The 15,538-nt window shown below is 56.3% G+C and overlaps 1 protein-coding gene across 1 annotated transcript in view; it reads right to left on the reverse strand.

Moving 5' to 3' along the window:
* NDRG1 (N-myc downstream regulated 1) overlaps positions 1-15,526 on the reverse strand; it is a 45,721-nt gene extending 30,195 nt beyond the window's left edge. The window contains exons 1-3 of the mRNA XM_006912931.3: positions 15,382-15,526; positions 3,735-3,815; positions 1,855-1,890 (exon numbers count right to left, since the gene is read on the reverse strand). Of these exons, the coding sequence (XP_006912993.1) occupies positions 1,855-1,890; positions 3,735-3,797 (99 nt within the window). The 5' untranslated portion in view covers positions 3,798-3,815; positions 15,382-15,526. The remainder of the gene's footprint in view (positions 1-1,854; positions 1,891-3,734; positions 3,816-15,381) is intronic.
* Positions 15,527-15,538: the final 12 nt, after the last annotated feature.

Consider the following 15,538-nt stretch of genomic DNA (forward strand, 5'->3'; position numbering starts at 1 on the left):
GGTGCCACAGCCAGGGTCACGGGTGCCACAGCTGCTGCAGTTTTCACAGCTCCAATTTCCCTGTCACCCAGTTCTCCCTGATCTCGTGAGGGCGGACTGATTAAAACAGGACCGGGCACCATGATTCTTAGCTCCCCGCACTGTGCGCCCTGCACCAATGACGCCCCCTTCCTCTGTCCTTCAGTCCCCAGCTGTGACATGAGCAGTTGGACTAGAGGAACCCAGGCTCCCTGAGACTCGAGGTCACCTCCCACGAGCTGAGTGTCCTTCGAGACAGAGACACATGGATGGAGCCCAGGCCTGAAGTCGGGAGAAGCAGAGGCCTCAGCACAGTAAGAACCCGGCTTCCTCACGGTCAGGCAGTCCCACCCCTCTGGCCTCAGTTTCCCCACCTGAACGATGAGGATAATGGTACCTCTGCTCATGCTATTGTTGAGGTGTTAAATGAGATATTGGCTGCGAAGCCCTTAGCACAGTGCCTGGCTCACAGGAAGCCCCCCTAAACCAGCCTCCTGGGGAGTAAGCGGAACAGGAAGCTCTCGGAGCTGGGAGGAGGAAGGCCCAGGCTCTAGGGCCACCTCCCCCGTCACTAAGGGGACCTCAGGCCAATAACTTCTCATCTCTGACTCTCTTCCTCCTAAATAAATACAGTAGGAACGTCAAACCGGAGGCCACCATGACACAGTGCACCCCTTGAAGACCGAGGTCTGTGTTCTAGGTGCTAATGCAACCCATGAAATGATGGATTCAGGTCCTCCCAACCCAGTGATGGCCAAGTAGGCACAGGGAGGTGACCGTCTGAGTCTCGGCGGGACAAAACAACCAGACTCAGCGGAACGCTGGTGGGCAAGGGTGGGTGCCCGGCCGTGGTCCTGGGGCCTGCGCCGCTCGGAGCCCCTTCCAGGCTCAGTCTTAGACCCCAGAAAGCTGCCCACCTATCCCAGGCCCCTCTCCTGCTTTTAAGCACAAAGATGAGCTGAGCCCGCAAGATGGCCCTGCTTCCAGCTCTAACAAGGCTGCAGGATCAGCCAAGGCCACCCTGCGGACACTCCCACTCCCAGCGACCCCAGAGGAGATGCTGGAATGGATGGTAGAGATGTAGAGCTCAGAATGGGCTGGAAGCCAGAGATACCTGTGTGATGTGCAGGTAGAGGTTCAGGTGAGCACATCAGCCTGCATCTGGCCTGTATTTGCTCCTCTCAACCTCTCTGGGACCACAAGAACCCAGCGTGCTCAGGCTTCCTGCCCCAACCCCAGGTTCTAGCACAGCCTGGGGCCCATGCAAACTTTCGGGTAATTAATGAGCCAAGATTTACAGTTCCTGAGGCTTTGACCCACCCTTCGGCCAAGAGAAGCCAGACAGCTATCCTGAAAGTTTGTTCTTGGGTGAAGCTCAAGAGGTACCTTCCCCGCCCCTCCACCCACACCCAGCCAATTGCCCTGAAGCCAACTCTGGGCAGGGATGGAGCCAGGAAGCCACAGAGAAGGCTGGTTTCACTTTCCCAAGCAGAGCCAAGAACATCAAGCCTTTGCTTGTTCCCCTCCCATCACAGGGTCCCAAGCCCACTCACAGTCTTCCCATTTCTCCTGCACACGCCCCACAGCTCTGCCCAGCTCTGCAGGGTCAAAGGGGGCCATGTCTCCATCCTGCTTCTACAAAGACTGATGGGCTCCCTTGGCCAGAACTCAAACCCGCTTCTATCTGAGAGAAGGATCTGAGTGTGGGAAACTAGCCGCCTTCTCTCCCCTCATCCCCAGGGTCTGGACAATGATCTACTTCAAATCAATGGAAGGAAGAAAGAAAGAGAACTCAGGGTAGGGAAGGGGCAAAGGGAATCCACATCCGCTACTTGCCTGAACGTCAAACTCCTGCAGGAGGCCAGTGATGGTCTGTGGAGAGACAAGACAGATGGTCAGTTTCATCAAGTTTCCTTGGGCAAAGAACTAATTTTGTAACACAGGCTTCTCCAAGCCCCGAGTCTGTATCTCCCTCCTCCGTGGATCCTCCCTCATTCCTTACAAAGCAAACTTTCCTTTTCATCCCAAATAGTCCAGCAGGAAAGCAGACACATTAGCCAGATTCATTTTTGACTCCAGCCCTGGTGAAAAAAAGATCTGAAGGTTTAAGCTGACCACAAGCTTGAGAGAGAACCGGACACACTTGCCTATTAACTGGTCTCCCGGTCTCTGATCACATGCTACGCTTTTAAATCTCAAGGCTGACCGTGTTACTCTCCTTAAATTTCTTTCGTGGCTGCCCATCGTCTGGATTAAAATTCAGTCTCTCACGGATGGAAGCGGAGAGCAGAGATCTATGAGCATTTCCCTCGACCCTACAATTCTGAGTTTCCAGCCCATATTCCATCTTTCACCAGAGTTGCCTAGATTTGGAGCATGCATACTGAACAGCATGGGTCGGCAAACCGCAGTCTGCCGCCTGTTTTTGTAAATAAAGTTTTATTGGAACACGGCAACAGCAAGCTCTTTCACGGTGTAACCGTAAAGCCAAGTAGAGGCAACAGCCAGTAGGGCCCGTAAATTCAAAGGTGTTTATTATTTGGCCCTTACTGAAAGCATTTGCAGACCCCAAGTGTAGAATGGTGACAAGCATCCCATAGCCCCCCTGGGCTGCTAATCCTAGTGGTGCCACCTATCCAGGCAATTCTCCCGTCAGAGATCAGTTTCTGTGTCTGTAAAATGGGAATATTGATAGTTGCCTCACATATTGGAAATGAAAGATCTACGAGATAAAGGACCTAAAACAGAACAGCCACACAGGGTCATAAGGAAATTAAAGGAATCTTCCATTCGTCAAAGGCGGCTGGCCTGGCTTTGGCTCCAGGCCCCATACACTGTAACTATACGACCAAAGACAAATTAACCTGCCCGAGATTCAGCTTCCTCTTCTGTACCCACAGTCTCACCCTCTCGGCTGGCATGAGACAATCCAAGAAATAGGGCTGGCCCAGAGACAGGCCTGCGGGACGCGATGCATACATGTCGATGATTATTTTTGAACGCATTTAGCTGACTTCCCATTTGAGCCTGAGTTTTACATTTTTAAAAAGGTGCATCATCTTTTTAGGAGGCCGTTTTGCAGCTCAGTGAGAACTGGGATATGGACCCCGCTTAAAAGTACGATGCTAACTGTGCGGATGTAAAGGCTTCTTCCGTCCATCGGCAGGACAACCGGTCCGGGATGGACCACGCTAGCTCAGGCCTTAGGACATGGGCCGCTGTTTCCAACAGGGAGGCCTGGTCGACATGAAAGGTTCAAGTGAACAATCGATAACTATAGCAACAAGAGCTCACGTGCATGGCTCACCTCCTCCACACCACGCAAGGTTCCAATTAGCTCCTTCTGAGTTAACCCACCCTATCCTCGCCCTGGCCTGAGGACACCAGAGTGTGGGCGATGGACTTCCTGTTGCATGTTCCAGAATCACAGGATGTCAGAGGTAGGGGGTGCTTAGAGCAACGCCCTTACTTTCCATAGCGGGGTAGGGGAAGTGTGGGCGGAAAAGCAGAGAGAGGTGGGCCAGGGGCCTGGTCCACATGCCACGGCACTTGGTGGCCAGGCTGGGACTTGAACAGATACCTCTTGTCCTTTTGCATTCCTGGACAAGATGACCTGTGGAAACAAGGAAGCAGTGGACGTGTGTGTGCATGTGTGCACACATGTGCCCATGTGTGAGTGGCGTGTGATGGTGACAGCCAGGAGCATCTCCACTCACCTCCCCTTTCTCCACCAAAGGCTTCACCTCGGCGAGGTCCACATCCTGCAGCTCCCGAGACATGTCCGTGCTGTCACCTGCCTACGAGAGGACAAAGGCCAGGAGGTTAGCACTTCCTGCTGTGAGCTATTTCCTGAGGGAAGCAAACCTGAGGCCAGAGATTGGGCCTTCACGGTGCCCAGCAGGTCTTACCTCATGCACCTCAAATTACAGGTCGTAAGGCCCCTGGGACCCAGCTGGCCCATCCCATACCCCAGGGGCTGGAGCAATAGACTTCCCGGGACACCCTGGCCCATCCCAGCCTTGCCCCTGGGTGCTGGGGCAGTAGATTTCCTGGGACAGAAACTGAGGCTTCAGAAGCAACTACTGACTACCATTCCCATGAAGGATGGATCAACACTCAGAACCACGTCGCCCCTGCCCAGGCCCACCACGCCCGGGACATTTGTTGATACATTTTAGCAGGGGACCCATACCACTGATCCCAAAGCCAGGCAGCCCCAGGATGACACCCAAAAGGGGACAGAAGGTCAAGGGAGGCCCACCCTGTACAGGCATGACACGAGCTTCTTTCATCCTCAAAGTAGTCCCAACAGAGGGTGGCCATACGCACGCCCCAAGTCCACCTCTGGGCAAGGCTCTCTGCTACTTGCTGGGGGAGGGGGAGGGGTTGAAGGGTAGGGGTGGGGAAAACCTCAAGCCCAGGGTCTGACAGGGCTGATGCTCAGTGGGATTTTCAAATAAAAAAGGACCTACAAAGGAAAAAGCACTTTATAGCCAAAGCAGGGGGTAGGAGAGCTGGGGTGGGTAGAGAGTGGAGGGGGCTTGGTCAGAGGAGGCCCCCCACCTTGTTCTGACACAGGCAGGAGCAGAGGGACCAGGAGGTGACAGCCTGGGCTGTGGAATGCTGCCAAATGGACTCCCTGGGGCGCAAGGCTTGGGCGGTGACATGTACTGAGCACACTCCTGGGAGCCTGATCTGGGAGTTAAAGTATAAACATTTATTCTTACAGAAAGAAAGTCAAACCAGAAGCACGAAGCGCCCACCAACATGGGGCGAGGCACAAAGAAAGTAGAGAGAAGGTTGAGTGCCGCAGGCAGAGGGCTGGCAGAAGGAGTAAGTGGCAGAGGGATCCAGGTACCAGGCAGCTCACGCGCCCAGACCTTCCGAACCCTGAATCTGGACAATTGGTGAAACCCAGCCTGAGTGAGGGCCTTCTCTTGCTCCGTTCCAGAACAGAAACCCCAGGCCCTGAGCCACCCAAGGCCCCACAGACCTAACAGCCAGAGAGAGTTCAAGCCTTTGAAGATAAAGCTTCCAGAACCCATAAGAATCTTCTTTGTAAAACACCTCTCAGGGGTCAACAAGGACAGAGCCCGGGCCACCCCCACCCACCCTGGTGCCAGCACATGGCATTCCGCAGGCGGATCCCCTGGGATGAGCTGGCCTGGGCCCCAGCATGACTTTCGCCAGCAGATAACCAGCCCCACAAGAATGCCTTTATGCAGCCTTTGGAGTCTAGGCTCCAGAACATTCTGAAAACAAAGTCGGTTTTATATTTTGAACATTCCTGGGCAGTGGCCAGCTCGGAGGCAGGAGGCATGAAAAGCAGAGGTCTGTCAGCCTTGCTAATTCAGCATGTTCGTGGTCCCGAGACCCTGACCCGAGGGACACCTCGCCTACACAGCCCAGGGAACTTTCCAGAAGCCCAGGCAACGCCACCCTTCATGCCGAGAGCAAAAGAACTCCACCTTTCACCAGAGTGAGGGTGGGGTCCCCCACTGCCCCCAGCAGGCCTTCTTCACCCCCTCCCCTCCCCCCACAGTAGGCTCCCAGGACAGGTAGCCTACCTGTCTCCCTGCCTCATCTGTAGCTCCTAGCATTATACCAGGTGCAAAATCAGGCTACAAGTCGCTTGCTGAGTAGGTAGGTGAACAGGTTTTATGCAGCTTAAGAGCAATCCTCGTATTTAAATTCACTCCTAAATAATCACTAACCCACAAGAGTGAAAACAAGTCTCTGCCGCCAGCCTCGAGCCCATATGCCATAGTTCTGCCTGGTCTAGCCAGCTCTCCTTGGTCCCCAGTGCTGTGATCACGAACAGCCGTCAGCCTTCGCCAGACCCCGCATCCTCCTTCGGAACAGAAAAGACTCAATCCCAGCCGCCAGGGTTTCCCAAGCATGCTCCTGGCAAAACCTTTCTATCCCACACGTTCTTTTCCTTCCTAGGCGACCTGAGGTATGGGCTGAACCCTGGCCAGTCTCCCTTACATGTTTGAGAACCTCTGAATGGAGCTGGAGGCGCCTCATGGAGCCCCTCCTTGTGTTCAAGGTCATGCTGAGGCTCAGACGTGAGGCCGCTGAGAACTCTTACAGCGTTTATCAAAACAGGGGGTGCTTCTGTCCCTCCAGGGCATGTGTAATGTCTGGAGACCTTTTTGATTGTCATGACAGGGATGTCATCGATGTCTAGTGGGCGGAGTCCAAGCATGCTGATCATCAGCTAATCCTCCTACACTGCACAGCACAGTCCCCACAGCAGGATTATCTGGCCCCAACATCGACGATGCCGATGCCGAGGCTGAGACACCTAGTCTGGACCAGAAAGCTTCCAGGAAGTGCCCTAGGACTGAGAAGTGTGCGGGGGAGGCTGGACACAGCAGAGAAGGCTTCTATACTCTTCATCCCTGGGGGGTTGCAGGCCTGGGGCAGCCTGCCTTTAATAAGTGCAAATGCCTTGGCAGGGAGAGGTCAGCTACTGTCTAGGTCGCTGCCCACAGTGACTGAGGCTGCCCAAACCCCGGCTACAGAGCATGCTCCCTGCACCCCACTCACCCCCGCTGTAGGTCAGCAAGACGCTGGCTGTTCTCAGTCCCATCCTGCTGACCTAGGCCAGTCGAGGGCCAGTCCTTTCCCCCGTCTCTGTCTCCTCGACCGAGAACTTTGTAAACTTTTGTTTCAGAAGCTATTTGTCTTAAAAAAATCTTATAAGGAAATTCAATATAGAGAAACAGGTTTACCAAAAAAAAGAAAAAGCTGACATGCTTTGGATGAAGACAAGGAAAAGGGCCTGACTCCCTTGCAGCCCCTCATCTTCCCCCCACCATCTGCCTCCCTCAGGACCCCATTCTGCAAGACCCTCCTCAAAGACCATCCAAGTTCACCAAATAGGGTTAGAAATGGGGATTCATTCAGAAGTCCTTTCCTGTATGGACTAGGTTCTCATGTGCCCAGCACTGAGCGAAGTGCCAAAGTATCAATAACAGCTTTGCTGATGAGGCCCTACTATGTGCCAAGTCAGGGACATGGCTATGAACCAACGGGCCCAGTCTCGCGGTCTCATGGGACAGATGCCACCACTGGGGTCCTCCGGCAGCCGCTCACCCATCAGGCTAGTTGTCATCGTCCTGTCTCCCCATGAGGCTATGCTCCCTGGGGCGTGGGGCCGATGTGGCCTCCACCACTGCCGCATCTCCAGGGCATAAGCCCCCGGCTGCTCTTTGTGGTGGAGGCTGGCATTACATGTCGGGGGGAGGGGCAGTCCCCCGGCTTCGGCCCACCAGATACCAGTAGCAACTCCAAGCTTTGAGAACGAAAAATGTCTCTGGATCTTGCCAAATGTCCCCTGGGGGCAAAATTGCCCCTGGCTAGGAAGCATTGATCTAGGGCAGGTCCTACAGGAATCCAGAGCGTTTCTGTCAGGTGCACTTCTTATTTAAGCTAGTGTGCATGCACACACTCTCACACACACTCACGCACAGACACCAGCCTCAAGCCCATATGCCACTCCCCCCTGGTTTACCAAGGACAAGGCTGAAGCCCCACAGGTCTGAGTGACTATCCTGAGACAGTCTGGCCAAGATGGAGAAGCGTCTGACGCTCACACTTACTTGACCACGCTCTCCTTCCGACTCTTCTCTACGGGGCTCAAATTCACCACCCCAAGACCTCGAGGCTCATTTAACGAACTAGTTCAGGCAGTAGATGCTGCTTTATAGGTGACTGAGATCTCCTCCACCAGGCAGGACAGTTGAGAGGTGATCTGGTTTGGGGTGCTCTGGCTATCGCCCCACCTCCATCGCTGCGGGGCGCCACTCACAGCCCACACCCAAGGGCTCTCCCTGCCCCCAGCCGACCTGAGGCCCTACTTGGCTCAGCAAGTTCTCTCTGGGCTTGAGGCCGAGCGCTGGACGCCAGTCCCTGCCCCTCTCTGCTGCCTCCTGGAAAGTCCCAGCGCAGAATGTCGGACTGAAAAGGACCAAAGCCATCGTTTAGCAGACAGAGTGACAGGGCGAGGCCACACAGGGCACCGTGGGTGGGAGTCCGAGTGTCCGACTCCCAGCCCTCCCACTCCCCCGTGCAGGATGGTGGACGGTGCGGTACCTGCCAACTGCGTCCCCAAGCAGCACAGGTGGGAGCCCCTCCAGACAGAAAATGAGGTCAGCACAGGACTCCTGCAAAAACTCCGTTCGGAGCCAAAAACTGGGCTCCGAGTCCCAACACCAGCTGTCAGACTGGTTCCTATCGCCACTTCTTCCTTTCCCACCCACCCTTCCCAACAGGAATTCAGAGAAAACCAGTGTCAGGCGAGTGGAAGGTAGCCAGGAGCTAGGGGGAAGGCTTCAGGGTCAGACCTGGCTGTCGCCATTTATTAAATCTGCGATCAAATCTCTTAGCTCCAGTTTGCTCATCTGTGGAACCGGCATAACAATTCCTGCTCCTGGCGAGTAGCGGTGGGATTAAACAATGGCGCACAGACCCTGGCAAACAGCTGCTTCATTAATAGGTCCACTTTCCTTTCCTGGCTGCCTCAGAGGCCCGGGGACATTTATGAGGACACGGCCCGTGTTTGACACACAGCCCCGGAGTGGCCCGGCAAGAAGGGGATCACGCAGAGAGTGTAGAGCAAATGCCACGCAGGCTTCCTCTCCAATAGCCAGGCTGCTGATTGAAGAACGGAGGCCCAGCGGGGCTAGGCGCATACCTTTCTGGCTCAACAAACTCAGAAGACGGTGAGCAATTAGCGGGACCTCGTGGGTTCCCGGGGAAGTTCATTGCTGGGATTCACCAGGGGAAGGGAAGATTGTGGCCCCAAGGACCGGGAGGGCAGTGGGCAGAGGCATCTCAGGCCATCCGAAGCCCCATGAGAGTTTCATAACACCCGTCGCCAGGGGCTTGAGGGGGACACACACAGCCTGCGGTTCTCAGAAGCAGGGACACTGACTGGCTCCGGAGTCGATGTGGGAACCCTGTCCCTCTCTCGACACCAGACTCTGACCAAGTTCTCCATCCCCTCTCTGGCCTCTGCGTCCATCTGCAAACTATGCGGCCTGCGTTCCACGGACCTCACATGGTCCCCAAGAAACTGGGGGCAGATGGGAGCCGAGGCAGGAAAGTGCTGTGTAAGGACGTAAGGGCCGGGCACACAGGGCCTCGCCAGGGCACTGCCCAGCTCAGCTCTGCCTGGCTCGGTGGACCTGGAAGTCCGTTTCCGCTCACCCCCAAGTGCCTCCCTGACTTGGCAAATTCAGTGCTTTGAGCGTTCGCTGCATCAGTCCACGTGTTCCCCAAGGAGGCCCCTGGGAGAGGGTGGACGCTGTCATCCGTTTACAGGTGGGTAACCCGAGGCCCAAGAGCAAAGGCCCACATGATGCCTCGAGGTCTAGATTCTTTCGGCCGAGGCAAAGGTGGGAAGCTGGCTCTCTGGATGCGGGTGCAGGTGTGGAGGGGCGGGATGGGGTGGGCGCGCTCTGCCTCCTGGAGCCCTTCGGTGAAGCAGAGGAAGAGGGAGGCTCAGAGAGACTGTTGACAAGTCTGCATCGATCAGGATGGCCAGCAGCTGGCCCAGATTTTGTCCCCTCTGCAACTCGCCTGGCCTCACAGCCACGTGAAAGCGGTGTCCTTTCCAGCACACTGGCCTCTTTATAGAACAGAATTGAAAATGGGGGTGGGGAGGGGATCAGTGGGTGCTGCTGCTGTTTGCCCCAGCATCCTCCCCAAACACAGCAATCCCTGGATGGTTCCAGAGAACAGCCCCACGTCCGCACCAAGCTCAAGGAAAGTAGTTTGGGGGTACACCTCGGATATCCTGCCTTGCTGTGGGTATGTCCTTTTGTGCTTTCTTTGCCAAAGAGATTTTGATGTCAAGCTACGGGGCAGTTCATGGGTTTTCTTGATGTTTTCTGGACCTTTTGCAACTCGAGGCTCTGGGGGGGTGAGGAAGTTGGCAGCCTTAACTCTTGATGATAGATAAATAGATAGATAGATGATTGATAGATAGACAGATGATTGATAGATAGATAGATAGGTAGATAGATAGATGGATAGATAGATATCAACCTAGTCAACAATTTAGACCTTCAAGAAAGTTCTCCAGTTTAGGAAGGGAAGTCGAGAACAGGGCTCTCAAACTCAATAACATGATGCCCACACTGAAGACGCAAAACCAGACAAGGAATTCCTCGAAGGCCCCAGGGCTTTGCACGGCGCCTGAAACGCAGCAGCGTTCAAAGAATCCTCTGATGCCGAATGAGCGAAACGGGACTTGCTGGAGAGAAGGCAGAGGCCAGCAGCCCTCACCCCCTGGGTACAAGGCTGCAGCCGAAACGAAACTTCTCCGTGTTCAACGGAGCCCAGAGCCAGCAAGAGGCTCGGGGAGAAGGTCGGGGACACACCAGCAGGCAGCCCACCCCCTTCTCTGCAACACCGCTGGGACCTTCTGGTAGGTTCTCCATGGAGGTCCGGCAGCTCGAGCAATTTGTCTGGCAGAGAGGAGATGACCGTCTGAGGGGACGAGCAGAATAACCAGAAGCCCAAAGGAAGATGCTGGTCAGGTCACAGGATTTTTCTGTGACTCTGCAGGACAAGTATGAGCCGCACTGGACGGGCTGGGAGATAATTTGTTGAATGCAACAAGCTGAGCCAGTGTTAGCACAGGAAGTGGGAAATGATTCTTCCCACAAAACCCTCAGTCCCTGAGGTGGGACGGTTGCCACGCTGAGTGGGTCACTCCCCGAAATGGTCTTGCCGCTTCTCTCTGGGTGGCCTTCCATCTTTCCCACACGGGACAGCCCAAGTCACGGCCTTCATAAATGGAGGTTTCCTTTGGACCAGCAGTAACCGAGGGCCTACTCAGTGCCAGGCCCTCAAGCATATGATCCAAGGAAGGTGACATGGGAACATGGAGGGACAACTTTCTGGGGAAAGGAGGCAAGTATGATGATTAAAAAGGACAGGGAGAGGAAGCGCCCGTTCCCAGCGGGGAGGGCACTTAGAATTACCTACTTCGGCACGCCTCTCGTACCGCATTCGGAGAGGGCTGCCCAGAACCTTCGCCAAGCCAAGGGGGTGCGGCCGGGGGTCAAGATGCAGAAACCCGATGGAGCCCTGGTCCCCACTCACCTCTTTAAGCCAAGCTGCCCGTGGGTGTAAAATTGACACTAGTACAGAAGTTTCCAGGGGTTTAAGGTGGGGAGTGTGAACGAGGAAGCCCCAGACAGGGCATTCTGACTGCTGAGGACCCTCGTCTCCGCCCCCCTCAACGGAGGGACACCCTGCTGGATTGAAAAAGCCTGCAGAAGGAGCCCGGGCAGGGCAGGGGGCCGGCGGGTCTGCAGTGGATGTTAGGTAGGAGAGTCAAAGACTGGGTCAAAGACCCTATTTGTGGACTTGAATTCTCCGACCTGCTCCATTCTGTAGTGCCAAATCAGACAGCCCGGGATGTCCGCCGAGAGGCCCAGGTCTGTTCTCGCGGGATGCCCCGGAGCACTGGGTTTCAAGAACATCCAGAGTCACGTGTCCCCCTGCCACCTCTGCACATCCTCCTCAGACATGCTTAAGCTGGCCCAGCAGGATGCCAAGTAAGTGTTCAGCGAATTAACCTCCGGTCCTGCAGCACAGACTGCCACCTAGCCTGTCCCTATCGTCAAACGTGAAGAGAAGAGACAGATAGATGGCAGGCCCAGGAACCAGAGGGAGACCAGGTAGCAGGAAGGGTAGCCCGAAATGAATCCAGGAAACCGAGTCCATGCTCCAAAGAGGAGCCCAGAAGGGCCTGGGCAGCCTGGGAGGGCGAGGCCGCAGGGAAAGGGCCAGGGCGGCTCACCTGGGGCCCGACACCACTCACCTGAGACCGGATACGCAAGACACGTGCCCAAGCCTCAGTTTCCTCACCTGAGACATGGAAGAAGGTCTCCTGCCTCAACCGAATGAGGCGATGCACTGAAATCACAGGCACTGTGGCCAGGTACCAGCTACTGACCGGGCACCCAGCTGCCAGAGCCGGGGTTCACAGGAGCGGCCGAGAAGACAAGCGACAGGTCGCCTCTCCTTTCCTTCCTCCTCCCCCATCCTTCGGGAGCAGAAGTCTTCAACTGCGGCTGCCTTCGTTACTCCCTGCCCCCGACCCAGCCCAGGAAGCTTTGAAACAATGCAGATTCCAGGCCCCTCCCAGCCCTACGGAATCAGAGCATCAGGACACCAGGCCTGGAAATCTGCATTTCGGGCAAGATTCCCATGACGTGTCGATGTACTCTGCATGAGCTCGGCATTTCTGGAAGAATCTCAGGAAGCAAAACGTGAGGCCAGCCTTTGCAGGCACTTTCACTGGCCTAGGTAAGCTTAAGAGAAAGGTCCCTGACACCGACTGCCACGGAGATGCCTTGAGAATGTCATCTGTGAAAATGATTAACAGCGAACGGCTCGTGATGCACCCACGTGAGGAGCACCGTCCTCAAGTCTAACGGGGATTAACTCCGCGTTACACGTCCTGATGAGGCAGGAGAGGGAACTGAGGCACCGAGTTCCTGAGAAACTGCCCTTACTTATTCTAGCAGCTCCCCAGTCACCCCAATAAGTCGCTATGAAACAGAACAAAGGCTCTGAAGTCCTACTCTCCGGGGTCAAAGCCATGCGGCTACAAGCAACGTCCCTTAAATGCCCCGGCCTGGGTTCTCTCGTCCATTTAAAAGAGGGAATGCAGCCCAGGCAGAGCTCTTGCAAGGACGGAACGGGTGAGGGGTACACAGCTGATCTGGACAGCCATCCCTCCCTCCCCAGCCCCTCCCGGCCAGAATCTTGGATGCTGAGTCATCACCCTGGCTTTCTTTCTGAGGCCAGGGAACTTGAGTCATGGCTTGGATGGGATCCTCTAGAACTGGGTCCCATGGTTATAGCACAGCTTCGGGCCTTCAGAAAAACACAATAGGCTCTTTCTTCCCCACCCACTCTGTGGGGTGGGGAGCTCTGGTTTCGGAGCACCCTGGGGGGCCCAGCACTGTTCAGATTCTCAGTCCAACCTGGAGAAGGCAGCTCGAATCCAACCGAACACCCCTCAGTGGGGCTGCAGCCCTTCCTTACGAGACGGCTTCTGCTAATGGCTTAAGAACACCTGATTTGCACTAAAAATAAGTAAATGAATTAAAAATCACCCACGTTCTGTCCAGAAAGTTTTCTCACCAGACCCACCAGGAGATCCCAGGAAAGGGTCTGGGGAGCCAGGTTCTTGTTCTGGCTGGGCCTTGGCCAGGCGGTCCCTAACCCTGGGCCTCAGTTTCCATCTGTAAAATAGGAAGAAATGGGACCAGGAACTCCTGTGAGTTTTTCATTCCATTCCAAATGCTCAAACCAACGGTCGGCAATCTGGGCTTTGCGGGCTGTCCTAGGAGGACTCCCTCTCAGGAGAGGAGACCCCAATAGGTACTCAAAGATCTCCCCGGAAAGCCAAATCCAGCGCTCTCACCAGAGGCTGCCTGAAGGATTACCGGGCAGAGAGGTGCCTGTATTTGAACTCCCCCCAGGAGCCAGGCCGAGGCCTGAGCACAGGGTGAGGCCGGCAAAGCCTTCTTTCCTCCTCACCCTCCTGGAGCTCATCCCCCAGCAGGAGACCAGGTGCCACAAAACTGAGAAGTCACCTGTCAGGGGACATCCCAGGTTCCACATCTTTACCAGAGCATTGTCCCTTCACCGGTTTCCCATCACTTCCTGGCCACCCCTCCCCACTCCCCTGATCCCCACCGGGGGGGCCACCCCAGTACTTAGCACACAGGACTGTGGTCTGTGCCTTCCCCTGCACCCCACTCCACTTGGTGAACCCCATGAAGGCAGGTGCTGGGGTGTGCTCTCTCTGTACCTTGCTTATTTCAATTCACCTTTGGGAAACTCAGTAAAGACACAGAATTTCTATACAGGAGGAGCCTGGGCCGGAAGGTTTGCCTTGAAACTGGGTTTTCACGGCAAGAACGAGGTTGGTACTTAGATATTTTGTTCCTATAGGTTGTCTTAGGAGAAGCGTAAGTGTGGCTCGTGGACTGTAGGAGGAGACTATAGCCCTCCAGCGGGGCCACTGGCTAAACTGTCTTTGACTCTTCCATCTTCCCCGGTAACTTACAGGAACCAAGCAAACAGAAGTCCCAGGGTATTTGTGAAGAGTTGGTCTTGCGCACAAGGCAACCGGGACCCCTCCACCAGATGTCCCTCCCCCACCCGCTGCCAGGCACCCGCCCCTTCCAAGCCACAGATGGGTGCTGCCCCTGACTCCCAGGGACGTCTAACGACAGTGGCCACGGACCAGTGAGGGAGGGAGTCTGGGGGAGGGGCAGTAAGAAAATGATCTACTAAATCCCAGCTTCAGCCACTAATTTGACAGTGGCGGGATGACAGTGCCTTTCCCCTGAACCTGCCACATTGCACGCGCCCTGCCCAAGGCTGAATCAGAGACCGCGGCGGACCTCCGGGGCCGTCCCCGTCCACGTCCACGGCCGAGCAATCCCAGCTGCTCTCCCCTGGAGAGCAGGAGAGGCGGGCCCGGGAGGCCAAGGAGAGGAGGAAAGCGGGGGCGGGTGGGCGGAGGTGACAATGACGCCACTCCGAGCCCCGGCCAGCTGAGGGCCACCAGATGCCCGCACGACCCCTCTAGGCCGGGCCGCTTCTCTCGCGCCGCCACAGCGCCAACCAGGGGCCACCTCGGGGGGCGCACCCTAGCCAGCAGCGCTTGCAGACACTCGCTCCCGAGCGTGTCGTACGCGCGGTGACACACCTCGGACCCTCCCCCAACACTCACTCTCACACACACACACACACACACTCACCATGCACACACAGATGCACACCACACACACCTCACACTCACAGTATCCGCACCCTCCACCCCTCTGCATCCATACCTTTCCGGCCCAGTTTGGGAAGCAGACACACCCACGCCTCCTCCCCAGCCTCATCGCCAGCTTCTCCCCACATCCATTCTACACGCGCGCGCAATCCCTCCTTCCCCAGACACCCCACTCCAGCGATAGGTGCAGCCCACGCACTCCCCGGCCCGCGCCGCCCGCTCTGACTCCGGGAGGCCGTTGGGCAGCGCCGTCCAGGTGTTCCCGGGCCGGCTCTCCACTCCCCGCGGCCCTCCAGGACCTCGCTTCCCGAGCTCTGGGGATGATGAACGGGACCTGTCTTTTTTTCCTTCTCTTCCCTAATCGAAACCCCCTACTCCAGCGGTGCCCCACGCCCCAAAACCCTCCTCGCGCTCGCGCCACGGTGTCGCCGCGCGCCCGCCGATCCGGGGTGCCACAAAAGCGCGGTCCAGGAGCTGCAGCGGCACCCAAGGGCGAGCAACAACCCCCCTGCTCGGCAAGAAGAGGGCGCGGGCCTCACCTCAGGTACAGGAAGAAAGGCGAAAGGAGCCGGAGCGGGGCCGGTGGTGCCAGGCAGGGACCGAGCAGAGCGGTGAGGTCGGCGTGCGCTCCGAGCCGCAGCTGGGAGCCAGGCGAGGTTTGTTTATGTCCGCGAGGAGCGCGACTTTATAGGCGCC

Source organism: Pteropus alecto, unplaced genomic scaffold (assembly GCF_000325575.1).
Source record: "Pteropus alecto unplaced genomic scaffold, ASM32557v1 scaffold105, whole genome shotgun sequence".
Lineage (NCBI taxonomy): Eukaryota > Metazoa > Chordata > Mammalia > Chiroptera > Pteropodidae > Pteropus > Pteropus alecto.